This window comes from Tachysurus fulvidraco, chromosome 2 (assembly GCF_022655615.1).
Source record: "Tachysurus fulvidraco isolate hzauxx_2018 chromosome 2, HZAU_PFXX_2.0, whole genome shotgun sequence".
Taxonomy (NCBI): domain Eukaryota; kingdom Metazoa; phylum Chordata; class Actinopteri; order Siluriformes; family Bagridae; genus Tachysurus; species Tachysurus fulvidraco.
The window spans coordinates 26,671,359-26,686,066 of record NC_062519.1 but is presented as its reverse complement, the minus strand read 5'-3'; the positions used below and the strand labels follow the sequence as shown (position 1 = coordinate 26,686,066).

Here is a 14,708-nt window from a genome sequence, read left to right as displayed (position 1 = left end):
CGCAGCAGCGGGGTGGTGTGTGAGAACTTTGGCAGGTTGAAAACAAGCCGGGCAGCTGCATTTTGGATCATTTGCAGAGGACGGATTGCATTCATAGGTACTGTAGACCTGCCAGCAGTGCGTTGCAGTAATCCAGTCTAGAAATGACACTTTATAAAGCTCTGTAAGTAACTGATCAAAGTAGTGATTAAACCTGTTTGATTCAAGAGTATCAGTCTTTACCGAAAATATTTCGGAAGTTTTGTTAAGCAATATAAAAGTAATATAATGGATTGTGGATGTTTTGTCTATCACAGGAGTGCAGATCTTTGAGACTAGCAGGACACTTCTGCTTTTAATCCTCATCTTCAGGCTTGCCCTTTTTCCGTCCAGTGTGATGTGAGATTTCTATTGCTGGCATTTCTAAGGCCTTTAATTAATCAAGTCACAAGAAGCATTGACTTCTAGTTCCCTAGTGTCCTTTCTGCACTGTTATCTCAGCGTAAGCATACAGGTGATATAAAAGAGGAAAAAGGATCTCAGAACAAGGCGGCGGCAGGAAGGCTTGTGCAGAATCGATTTGTTTATGAATTTTTTATGATTTGTTTTTACTCGGAAGCGATAGTTATTCTTAGTGCCTTGTTTACTGAGGAACACTAATTGCATAGTAACATTTACAAAGAATTTCATCTTAGCAAGACGCAACATGAGACCTATCACCGCTGAGCACTTGTCGCCTCTCTCACACATCCCTTCCTCCCTCTGACACTTTTGATTCTAGCTAAAATTCATAGCCAATTTCATTGAAAAACCTATTCTCAGCTTGCCAAAGCAATTACACTGAAAGCAATCAGCATCAACGGGACACACGAGCCATCCTCAGAGAGATCAATTTGTCCTTCAAAAGCAAAATAATAAATGCTAAATAATAGAAATACTGTGTCAGGATTTAGAGCATTCCCATAACACCATCACTGCTGACAAATCTTTCCGATTTATTAGTATGTTTACAGCATTCTGTTTGACTCTTTATGAGCACAAACTGTGTGTGCAGCTTTACAAATGCAGTTCTAAAAATCCAAAGTCTATAGAAAATGTTTGAGCAATCAGAACATGTTCTAAGGGCACTTATAAAATGTTTGGAATAGAATATAAATGTCCAGATGAAAAGATTTTTATTTTTTTCTGCTGTCCCACTCTTTTCTTTTTTTTTTATGGCCTGATAAGACCTTTGGTGAATCAGTGCACCCCACATCAGCATTAGGCCATGTGGTCAATACTGTTGCTTGTGTTATAAGAAGGACAAGAAGAGACGCTCTTTGATAGCTTTCACTGATGGTAGGACAAGGCTGACAGCCAAGAGAAGACTGCAGACAGCCACTGCATAGCAAGTGAGCTCTGCCTGCCTCTGTCAGGAGCGTTTACATTTTTAATCATCAGCATTTGAACCCAGCAGCACTGGCTGATAGAATGTAATCCCACGGAGCTTTCTGTGTTCTTTCAAAGGATTTATTTTCTTTTTTTTTTTTGTGATCATATCGATCTATTATTTTTGCCTCACAAAGTTTTAGCATTTTATTAGAACCCACCGAGTGGACACTAAACCCAGAAGAAATCCTGCGTGGAGAAATGTCACTGAAATTGTTGATTGCGTTTGAGGTCTCATTTAGTAGAGATGGGGGCTGTTTACATTTTATATGGCTACTTGTTTACAAATGCCTTGGCAGCCAGTGAAATCGAAAGGATAAATCTGAAGACCGTGAAATGAAAGACCCAACTTCAGGCCCCAAGACCTGCATGAGGCACTGAGAAATGTGTCCCTGCTCGGAAAGTTGATGATAAGCTGTTGCTCTCTGGGATGTAGTTCAATAGCCAGGGCTGCTTTTACATATTTCTCTTGTGCAGTGCCTACAGATGTTTTCAGCCCAATCATGGCCACCATTTGTCTGCAGCTGTTGCTATTGCAGCTAATGTAAAGGACACTTGTTTTTCTAAATATTCAGCCAGAAGTGCTTCTCCCTTTATATTGCACAATGCTTCATGTCATACTCAGCTTGTTTTTCCAGAAGACCCTTATTTGGAACAGCTTGTAGTGATGCTGGAGGTGTTGCATAAGTGAGGGGCTGTGCATCCTCAGCAGTTTTGGTAATTACTCTGTCTGTTTATTTAGTAATCATAGATTGTTTTCCTCAAACTCAAAAGACAAAGCTCGCTTTAATTTCACAGACTTGTACTGAAATGAAATCCACTCTTTCAGGATATTATATTACAAGAGACACTGATAACTATTAAACAACTGTAAAGGTAAAAAAAAAAGGATATAAAACAAGACTGTGGTAAGATGGTCAGTTCAGTGGCTAACTGGGGGCAAAAGAAATGGCAAGACTCTGGAAAAATCCAAGAAAAACTCTTTTTATTTACGTGAGCCACCATTTTCAAACAGGTATGAAAGAAGCCAAATCAAAATCTATATTGAAAATCAAAATTTAACCAAAAAATAAATAAATAAATAAATAAACTATTCAAAGTACAACTCAACCCTTAACAAAACACAAAAGGGAATAAATAAATAGTTAGCTACTGTTCCAACAACCACCCCTCTCTCACTCTGTGAATATGAAGGGAGGGGACCAGGATTATAAGAGAACATAGGAAATGTTGCAAACGGACCAATCATAACACTCCATTTGTTAGCAACACTATATTTTACAATTCACGGATCTTATCACTTTACAAGTCGCACCAAAATAAAGTCTACCTGTAATCAAAGGCATTATCCTTTAACAAATCACCAAAATATCTACTGTACAGTACAAGACATTTTTAATCCTTGCATGCTTGACCTGGTGACTCCTCCCCTTCAGGATGCTATAAAACTGGCTTCCTGTTCGCAGGCTACTCCCTTTTAGGCCTTTCCTTGAATCGGTAAGACAAACATTCACATTAATACACAAACATTTATTGATTTCTCCTTACTTTGGATGCTCCATATGGCTAGCAGTCACCATGTAATGGGCACCTTTCATGTGACTGCTTCAAAAGTAAAACAAACACAAAATAAAGAACTTACCGAACTGTATAGTGTATTTATTTAACCTGAACTGTGTGTGCCACATCACAAAGAAAAAGGTTTTAAAGGATAAGCCATACTAAGAGAGAAAGTAGTACACACACTTAATATGCTTAATAATGATATAGACTTAATACACTTAATAATGAAATATGAAACCGTGCTAATTGACATATTAGAGCAAATAATTAATCCGAGGCAGATTTAGATCTCCGAATGTTTGGGGTTGAAACTGTCCTTTTTCTGATTGGTACTTGACCAAAAACTCTATTATTATTTGCCGAATGGCAGCAATGAGAAGAGGTCTGGTCTTGGGTGCACAGGGTCACTGATGATACCGCTCTCCTTCCTCTTACGGCATTTCTTATAGATGTCGGAGCTGAGTGGAGGCAGTGACCCAATGATGTGAAGGGCTGATTTCATTACCCTCTGCAGGGCTTTGCAGTCTGATATGGTGTAGCTGCCATACCAAACCATGGAACTGTCAGCGAATGGGCTTGCTACAGTGGGTTTATAGAAATGTGAGTGCTTTTGGAGGATAGGTTTTGAAAAATTGATGCACACAATTGCTTCGTTATCTCAAGGAAGGTAGAGAATCTAAAATAAGATAGGTGAGTTTGTAAGAGCTATTTCCTCAATACCTGCCAATAAAGTAATAGACAACATGTCTACTGTCTTCAAAATCTGTCATCAGTTCTTTGTTTATGTCAACATTCTGGAAGATTGTTGTTGTTATACGAGGCACCAGGCAGGTTGCCATGTTCCCACAAGCTAATTCATCCTGATGGAATGTCATCCACACAGCAGCAATGCCATCAGCAACGTGGTGACAGTGTTGGTGCTTTTTGCATGACCACATAATTGTGGTAAACAAGTGGGTAAAGATGAGAATCATGAGGTCTGAAGGATGGTAGATAGAGATGTACATTTCCACAGGTGTGCATAGTGAGACATTTAAGTTTTTTTATATATCATATTCCACTATTAAGACTGTTTAAAATGTTTTCAATTCTCTACCAAGTCCACTGTGACAAGGGCCTTACTCCAAGCTGCACTGTTATTTTCGTTGGTAAAGTTGGAGTGTTTGTGATGTTTACATAACTAGCCTACTCCTTTATACAATAGAAATGTTCATGCATTTTTTCTTGCGCCATTTAATTCTGAGAAGATTTTTAAAGCTCTTGCATATAAGACTTTTTGTAGAAAATGCTACTGCAAGCTAATTATGAAATAGAATGTTATAACGTGGGTTGTGCTGCATCGCTCAGATTAATCTCATGGCACACACATTCAGAGAGAATTTAAGGCTTTGAAATATTCTATTTTTAATGTCCTACAGTATGTTACTTACCATTTGATCTTATGGTTGTATCGTGGTTTTCCAGGATCGTTAAAATCTTCATTAAAATCTTCTTAAAATCTTCAGTGTTCCATGTCATTCCTGGACACATGATTTATGCAGAATAGTTCATATAAAAATATTTATTTTCAGATAAATAAGCATCTTAGTGTCATGTAGAACAGTGAACAGAAATCGGAATCAGAGCTGAAATATAGCATATTGAAGAAAACATGTAACCTTGTTGTTGTCTACAGTAGGTGAAACTATTAACATATTCTAACAGAAATCTTGACTGCCTAGCAAGAGGAAAACATTGATATAAACACAATTATTTTTATTTTGCATTTTCAACACAGTCAGGATCTTGTAGTGCTTACTGCTGATGTCAGAAATTGGTGTAACATTGTTTTGGCATTGGAAAATATGAAGAAAAAAATACAAGCCATATTATGCAAATGTTTAATAAAGAAAATACTCTGACAATTAGGTAAAATGCTGGTAAAATCGTGCATCCTAGTTGTACTGTATTTCTAAGATCTCAAATACAATGAAAATAACAGAATGCCACAATATGGTTGAGTTTCATGAGATGTAATGGTGGTTAAACAGGTTTGGGTTACTATAATCATCAGGGTTGCTAATAAGAAGGTCAGACGTTTGAGCCCTTAGGACTACCAAGCTGCCACTTTAGGACCCTTGAGCAAGGCTCTTAACCCTCTCTGTTCCCAGGGCTCTGTATCATTGCTGACCCTGTGTTCTGATTCCAACTTAACAGGCTGAGATATGAGATAAAAAGCATTTCACTGTGCTTTAATGAATATGTGACAAATAAAGGCGTCATCTTTACTTTCTATTTGCTGTGATGCTGCAGAACCCTAACTTGCCACATGTTAGAAGAACCTATTAAAACTGAATAACGTGTTTCAGCAGTCTTGTGTTGTATTAAGAATCGAGTATGTGATTATGAACTTATAACTCGTATGTGGATGTGTTATGGTGCAGTGGAGAAATGAAAGATGCACTTTTTTTCACTGCATGGTGTTCTCTGATTAAATAGAGAACACACATACTGTAGATTGGCTGCATAATTCCTTGTCCATGATCCAATGGATTGTCTGTCTAGACATGTTACACCTGCACTGCATTAAATTAGCTGCTTCTTTGACTCTCAGCTATCTCCTGCTGCTGCAGCGTGCCATTATGAGAGAGTACAGCTTTCATCCTTGCACATTTCTCTTAACTATATGAAGTTCATTGGACAAGCAGGGAAAATTCAGTCTCCAGGCAAAAAAAAACAGATGATCCACTGGGTTTTCACCTTTGGCTTTACCTCACAGCCCATGAGATATAGCTTCAGATGTGTAGGCTAATGGCTCCCACATACGAGCTGTGCTGAAATTGATTTTTCCCTACGGTCTAAAATCAGCAAGAAAAGTACAGTTATTGGCAAGCAGACCATTTGAACTTTTGGGGTGTGTGGGTAGGCATGTTTTTATCTTTTAAAGGGTACCAAATTTCCAAACACTGTTACATTTTTTTTTCCTTTTTTAGCTTTACCTTCACATAATTGAATATGAGTACACTATTCAAAATGAATAGCTACCATCCTAAATGAATGTATAAAGACATTTATTTTTAATCTTGCCAGAAAGGCTTACAGGACATTAGTTTTCAATAGTGTTGTATATCAGGCCCTAAGGAATAAGGTCCTATGAAATCCTGTGCAAAAGATTTGTGCAAGCAGGAGCCTTTTATGTGGACATGAGTGAGCATTCAAGACAAATAAAGGCCATGTTTATGCATCCTCCTTAAAAACCGCCTGCTCCAAGTCGTGATGATTTTAATTGATTTAATTCATCGTTTTATAAAAATGGAATGAAATCTGTTTAAAAAAAATACAGGCATGTACAAAAAAACTGCATGAGCAGGATTAAGAAAGTCCTGTCTCTAAAATGGATTATTACACTGGAGCTCACATCATATACCATAATGATTTATTATGGTATATTACATTTACTACCTCTCAGTTTTTTCCCGGGCATAGTTGTGGGGTTTATATTTAATTTAAAATATTTATTAAAATAAATCCATTCACAGCTACATTGAGGGGACATTCACCTGATATTCACAAGGAAAAAATGCATTTTAATGTGTGTATGAGTAAATTGCATTTAATTTTATGCTGATTCTAATTATGACATTATGTGGCCATTTACTTATCAAATAAAGAAAAATAAATTAAATCAAGGTTAACATTAATTTGTAAACACCAAGAAGTATAAAAGGTTTTCCTTTGTACACTGATGATTAGGGATGGGATTAGATATTTATCTAAAGAAATTGTTTTGGGTAAAAGTTTGCAGATTACCCAAGAAGTACAGTATGGTCAATATATGTATAGACCTATAAATATAGAGATAAGAGAGAGATAAATATTATTCATCTTATGTCCTACGTATTCTCAGAAATCTTAATCGATGTCTAATTGTTGAATCTAAATGCTTTTGATATCACTCGTTACTGCTTAGTTGATGTACCACTTATTGACATGATTAAGTGTAAATGAGAGAAAGCCTGAGGTCATAGTTTGCTGTTATAAGGCACTCATTTGTTATCATATGAAATCAGTAACATATTATAGGCACCAGGTTTATGCCATTGTTGCAGACACTAAATGAACAGCCTGAAAAGCAAAACTTAAAATGTCAATTTCGATGGCAATTACAGCTTGAGCAAAACAATAAGCCTTGATAATGCAATGCTTATATAAAGTGTTCTAGGCAATCATGGACCACAATCATGACTTAATGAATTAATGAAGGATCTGAAAAATGTTCCTGCATTTAAGTGATTGACTTCTTCTTTGCACACAGATATTGTAGACCTTTATCTTTAGGCCTGCAGGTCCATTTATTAAAGTAATTCCGAATAAATCGCTTTATTCGTAAACAGTTTGTTCGGTAAAAGGCATCTGGAAGGCAAGAAATTATGTGCCTGTACACTCACATTCACTTATAAGAGTCTTTTATCCAGTACGTTTACCTGAAGGTTTGATTTCTTTGTTTTTGTCAGATATCGATGAATGTCAGTCAAATCCATGTCAGAATGGAGGCACCTGCATTGATGAGATCAACTCTTTTGTATGCCTGTGTTTACCCAGCTATGGAGGAGCCACGTGTGAAAAAGGTAATTGAATAGTGCACTCACTCCCACTCAAAGACACAAGAAAACACACATGGAGACTGTCCATAGCTGATATTTACTGTGTAGAAAATCCTTGTCTACAATTCTGTTGCTAAGTGATTGCAATTCTTGACACACATCAGTAGTTGTTATTCTCTTAGTATAAAATGCATTCAATTCTATTTTATAACAGCAATAAAAAAAAGTGCAAGCTGATTTCTTCATTTTAAAAAAGCAAAATGTTATTGTGTGTATGTTTTGTTTGTGTGTATTTATGTGTGTGTTTTGTTTGTGTGTGTGTGTGTGTGTGTGTGTGTGTGTGTGTGTGTGTGTGTGTGTGTGTGTGTGTGTGTGTGTGTGTGTGTGTGTGCGTGCGTGTTAGGCACAAAGCATTGAGGTGATCCTTTTCATTTGGAGAGAGACAGAGAAAGAGAGAAAGATTTAGAAAAAGTTAATTAGTATAATGGAAAGGAAGGCGGTATAGTGGTCCATATTATTACTCTGTTGGTCGAAAAGGTGCCTTTAATTGATTACTTGATTCAAGTCAGGGCCCCAGTTCACACACACAGACATGGTGTATAAACACAGATTAGAGGAGAATGAACCCCTACTGCACATCCCTATCCCACACACAAATACTCTTCATTTTTTGGAAATTGTATTAGAAAGCAGCCTGCTGTGGTAGAGTCTTCATGGTTGAGTTGGAGCAGCAGGACATTGTGGGGGCGGTTATGTCCATTCTGCCTCCTTCATAAAGCAGCCTGATGAATTTTTAAAGACTGACATGCTGTACAGGAGAAGCAGAAATATGGATAACAGAAAATGTTAGTGTTACAATGTACAAGACTGAGATTGCTGTTTTTGAATATGCAAATGTATGCATTATTATCCTCCTTTTAAAGCCCATTGCTTTATAGTACAGCAGTTCTCATGGACATTATTACTTACGTATAAAAACGATACTCATCTAAATATTTACAGACATTTATTGGTACTAAGCTTGCTAAAGCTGCACAATCGTTACCAAACTGCTGGATGTATAGATTGCTATTGTACAACAGAATGTAGAACAATACTTTTATTTTATTTGGGCTATTGTACAACAGATACTTTTATTTTATTTTATTTGGACACATTTGAATTTGAGCTGAGAAAAAACAGTTTGGTGTTGTTTCATGGGTGATGTGCTAAATATACAAACAGGCATTCCCTTTTGATTAGGATAATCAAAGAGATGCCATGTTCCCATGTCAGGTTAATTTACCAGCTCCCTTGGTCTCTCATGTAATATGACTCAAAGCTTGCCTGCTATCTTACAAATGGCGTTGGTCTTTTCAAACACGCCTCCCTCAGCAAGACCTTCCAGTTTCCATGGAGACCAGAGTCAATAAGTTTCCCATTGCCAAACTTGACAAGTGACCACGATGCTTTGGAGGCCAGCTAACTCCAGTCTGGCTCCCAGCACATGTGAGATAGTGTTGCTTTAATTACAGTCTTTCGGGAACCATATTGTGTTCATGGCTCTATAAATACACTCACTCACATGAGAAATGTAGTGTGGACCAATGAGGTAATAAATATAAACCGCACTCTAAATGCTGACTTTATTTATATTTATTCATTATGTTAAATGGGCGAGTTAGAAGGTGTCCTTTCGGAATGTTACTGAACATTCACAAACACAAATTGCTGTTTTACTAGCTGGAATACCCTGAAGGATTTTTGGTGGCATGAGCTGTGATTTTTTTTTCCCTTCCTTTTGCTTACTTCAGCAAAAGCAACTTCTGTAGCAGCTGAAAGCATACCTGGCTAATTCTGTCCTCCCCCTACCTCCCCACCACCCGGATGAAGAATAAACTATTCAATTCAATAACTGAGATAATTTACTAGAGGAAAAGTGCAGGGAAATATAAAGAATTTATTTTATGTGCTCCTAGTGGTATTAGTCACATACAATAAAATAGCAATCGGCTGTTAGGGGAAAAACAGCTATAGAAGATAATTAATCCCAAAGCTATTGAATGAATACTGTTTATTTCTCAAAACCATATTTCATGCTATGGTTAAAACTGCCTTCCCCCCCCCTCGCAATACAATATTCATTTAGTGAAGAGATGAACTTGAGTAAATGTATGAAATCCCTTTGTGCTGTTATGTGAGTCTGATAAGTTATTAATTCAGCTTCTGCCTCACTGAGCCAATCTTTCCCACTGTGTACACTGGACTTCTGAATGCTCAGTGCCACACAAACATGAATATTCAGAAAACAGGATTGCCTATAGGCATTTGAGGTACTGTTGAAGTGTTAGGATAAACAATATACAGAGAAGGCAAGTGTGTGTGTGTGTGTGTGTGTGTGTGTGTGTGTGTGTGTGTGTGTGTGTGTGTGTGTGTGTATGTGTGTGTGTGTGTGTGTGTGCGTGTGTGTGTTTTTACGTGTGTGCGTGCATGCATGCATGTGTGTGTGTGTGTGTGTTTTTTTGCTTAAATAATTATGGAAGGCACAAATCTCCTGGATGTTTATGTTAAGGAATATCCTCACCAGTCCTTACTATAATCTTATATACAGTACATTGCAATGTAATGATGCTATTGGACTCATCAGCCATTTGTCAGTTCAGATGATGTTTCCCCAATCTTTACCTATCTATTTTCAGTGTGATTGTGGACTACAGATCTTTCCCACCACAATGTGGTTGTATTCCATTCACCTCAAGGATCAGTGCATATTCTTAGATGCTTTTCTGCACACCACTGTTGTAAAGAGGTTTTGAGTTACCGTAGCCTTTCTGACAACTTGAAGAAGTCTGGCCTTTCTCCTTTGAAGCTGTTTCTGCTGTTGTATGTTTTTTGAAGCACTCTGTGTAAAGTTTAGAGACTATTTTTAATGCAGCCTTTCCCCCCTATTTGAATGTTTGATGTGATCATTAACAATCATGCCACATGATTGACTGATCTGACAAATGAGGAGGTGTACATTTTTTGTATATACAGTGTGTTCAGTTCTCTGCACAGTACGCATTCCTAAATAAGGTTAATATACACAGTGCTAACATATACACTTAATCCAGAAAAATAAATGAAAATGTCACTTTGAGTGACAGCAGATGAAAGATTTATTTACTTAAGTCTTTGCACAGGTGTTTGTTGACTTAAGGATTAAATATGGTTAAGTGTATTAGCAGGCCGTTTCTTGACACACAGTTCACGAACAGCATTAAGATTTCACCTGTTACAGTTTCAAATGCCTTTCAAGGGACTGTCATTAATTAAAGTTTTGGCTTCACATGCTGGATGACATCATATAAGCCATTGTCTTTGTGCATTTGTTTGAAAGACATATGATTGAATAGCAGATTGGAAGGAACAGGACTGAGATGGAGACCCAGATATGGAAATAATTGAGATAGACAGCTCCACTGGGGTTCTGTATCAAAAATTCTGGCACCAGCAAATTAATTTCAGCCACTTGAGTCCTTAGACATCATTTACACTAATGAAAATTTCTTAATTGTAATAACACAGATCACATTGAGGAATTCCCAGGTAGAGAAAGGTGGATTATGGGAGCCTCTTTGTGCCACGGAACAATCAGTTCATCACAAGACAAATCAACTGACAAGCCACAGATTTTCCTTTTTTTCATTTACAAGCAGAAACCCATGAATGATAGTTTCACTATAAAAAAAAAAAATCAGTGAAATGATTGGCTCCATTCAGGTCCTGTATCTTGGGAAAGTGGACTAAGTGATTGTAGAAGGAGGAGGAGATAAAATGCTGGAATTATCACTTGGTTAACAGCTTATCAGAAGAGAAAGTATGTTAAATGCAATGCTTTATAATATACCAGTAGATCAATTATTTTTTTCATTTATTTTTTTTATTGATTTATTAATGTGGTGTGTTTGTTTGTTTGTTTTTTTTTGTTTTTTGTTTTTTTTTATGTGAATATGGATTTTTTTTGTACTCTTCTGGAATGGATGCAGAAGTAAGGCTCAGAATTACTATTCAGTTTATTACTCACTCACTCACTCACTCACTCATTTTCTACCGCTTTATCCGAATTCAGTTTATTAGTCTCTTAAATTTTTAAGTGGCCATTTTCAGAGCTACAACTTATCGGTGCATTCAAGCAAATGAAAAGACAACCGTTCCTAGCGTCTCACTGCTCACTGCTCCATCTCTCTCACATCCGGCAGCCTATGTAAGAGTTAAAAACACATCAATAAGCTTGTTCTCGGAAACCTCACAGCTGGTGCTTGAACACATTCACTGCCACAGTGTTTCTCATTTGATTTTAAAACTAAATAATTATTTGTCAATATGTCTGTCAATAAACATGATTAAGCAGCACAAACCCCCATAGTGTATTGAGAAGAATTTGGCAGGTGATGTTTGTTTTATCATTTATATGCATTACCTTGTCCCTGAACATTTTCTTGTACAAGTGCAAATCAGTTTTAAAACTTTTCACACCATAAATAGAACTAGAACTAATTACTTTTGCATAGTCGTAATGTTGCACTAGAGACTTGCTTCTTGCCCATATGCTAAAGTATAATCTGTGCCAAGTGCACTGAGGGAAGATGAGCACATCTTGCGCTTACTTAATCAAGGGAGAGACTCATCACACATGGGTGCTTTCTGTTGGTGGGTTTGGGCATGAGTACAGCTGAGTGTTTAAGACCAGGCCTATTTGGCAGAGCAGCAGCTGGGAGCACAGGGACACTGGATAACAACTGCAACCTTCTCAGACCAAAAACATCAGTGGTGTGAGCATTCCAACTACTGGAATGATTTATTACTGTATGTAGCAACACACGCACACCTACGAGAAACCATGTGAGGAAATAAAGAAGTGCACCCTATAATTATGACCATGTAGAACCACCTTTAGCAAAATTCTGGGACACTCTTCTTTCAACATTGCTTCTTTTCAAAAATGCACAGCTTTCTAAACATCCCGCCACAATATCTCTATGGAGTTGGGCAGTGAACTTGGCCATTCCTATTATTTCACTCTTCACACAGTAAAGGTGTTAATAGATTTTACAGTAACCAAGTTACTAAAGCAGAAGTGCAGGTATACCATTTCTACAGATTGGTTGACTTGCATCCATCATGCCAAGACCTTTAAATTGAGCATAACAATTAAACAGCAACCTACTGTACCTCCAATGCTAAACAAAACCATGAAATTATATCTTCTTCACTGCCTCTTCCAAGTGCTGTTTATAAACTCTGCCACTTCTCCCATGTGTCCAACTCTCTTTCTTTCTCTTCTAGCTCTGATGTCCCTCCATTGCTCTTATACATTGAATGGCCCGAGGCACTTTTTTAATGTACCTGGCACAGGTTTTCTTCACCATATCTATTTACAGAGAGTTGTGAGAATCCACACACATTAGTACATCATACAGACTGGAGCGTCTTCCCTGTTCCCTTTTATCCCTAACAAATATGCTAATGATGTGTTTTTGTTTATCTTGGCATGCTACAAAAAACATGTTCAGAGCGCTAGCAAAGCTGACTGTCTCCCTTACAGATGGCAGTGAGCCACCAATCTCCACGGAGTGCCATCAACAGACAAGTCCTTAAAATCACCCCTCCTCCCCCTTGCTAAGCCTTTTATCATCACAGGTCTTGAACGCTTAAGCATTAAAATATCACCTTGTGATGGAGATAAATGACCCAATCACTCACTTGGAAGCATTTCCCCATTTTGTATTTAAACTACTGCTCATTCGGGTGGATGAATATTAATCACAAAATAGAGTAACGAGTCAGCAGGGGTGCTGATTTTTAATTGGGTGAGTTTTCAAAACTTTGATTAATGACAAAAAATGAACATGGGAATTCTCAGATCTGTTTTCGGGGCTCTTTTATTAATTATATATATATATATATATATATATATATATATATATATATATATATATATATATATATATATATATATATATATATAGTTAAAGAGAAATGAGATGTTGAATAGTCCCATGTAAAATTCCATATAACTTTGGGAAAAGCCTGGCAGTTAGCGAGAAAAGTGTGGACCACTCTGTACTCCCTCCCTCACTGACTCACACTGTATGCCTATGGTAGTTTATATCTGTATTCTACCTGCTGCAAGAGATAGCAGGACTGGGCTCCATTGGGGCCAGCTGATTTGGACATGCTCCCACAGGACAATAATAAACCAAATGATGTGCTGTGTATTGTTTGTGATGGACTAGAGAAGAGAGAGGGATGCATGTGGCACCACCTTTTCCTAACCACCAAAATCCTAATGCAAGAGACAAGACCTTCTGTTATTGTTATTAATAGGCTCCTGATGAGCAAGGGCATACTGGTACTGTCTTGACTCTTAGTCACTACAGGTTTTTAATAACATTTAGGGAGAAAAAGGTGAATTAGAACACAGCAATCAACCCAGCTACAGGCAGTGAATCAAAATGCTGTGTATTATGAAAACAGTGTGCTATTGTGCATCCTAGGTACAGTATAGAGCTAACATGCTACAGAAATATGATGTATATTCTATATCTTGTTTACTGGTAAAGTAAACAAAATAAATGCAGGGTTTATTGAACCACAAATCCCAACAGTGTGAGGCAAGCATGCCATGTGAACCCATTCTAACTCTGCAGAATCATTTATTTATTTTTTTTGTACATTGTAGTAGAAAGAATAGAGAATGAAGTCAAGCAGAACACTACTGAACACTTTAGTGAAGTAGTGTAAAACAAGGGCACCTTATCTTCCTTGTCATGTCCACACTGTATAAATGTTCTTTGGAAGTATTCAGATATGTTATGAATAAGAACAAGAACTAATACTGAAGAGAAAATTACATCTGATAAAGGCACATTGTAATACCTGTCTCTTTCACCTTTTTACAGTACTTTACAGTTCTCTGGCTCATAACACCTTCCTCTCAGCCCGGCATCTACAGCCATGCATGCTAATCACAGCCCATACGGCCCAATTTGCACTGGCCAATTTGCAGGTGTCGCTTTAGATATGCTAGAAGAAAGCTGTGGTGCAGTGCTCCGAGCCTCCTAAAATTATGAGCTGTCCATTGAAGCAGGCTTGCATATAAAACCTACACAGACATACAGTATGTGTTTATCC

General features: G+C 37.4%; 1 protein-coding gene across 2 annotated transcripts in view; it reads left to right on the top strand.

Moving 5' to 3' along the window:
- Nucleotides 1–14,708, top strand: part of ncanb (neurocan b) — a 93,575-nt gene that overhangs the window by 66,790 nt on the left and 12,077 nt on the right. For both annotated transcript variants that reach the window (XM_047810437.1, XM_047810436.1), the window contains exon 10: nucleotides 7,464–7,577. In XM_047810437.1, the coding sequence (XP_047666393.1) occupies nucleotides 7,464–7,577 (114 nt within the window). The remainder of the gene's footprint in view (nucleotides 1–7,463; nucleotides 7,578–14,708) is intronic.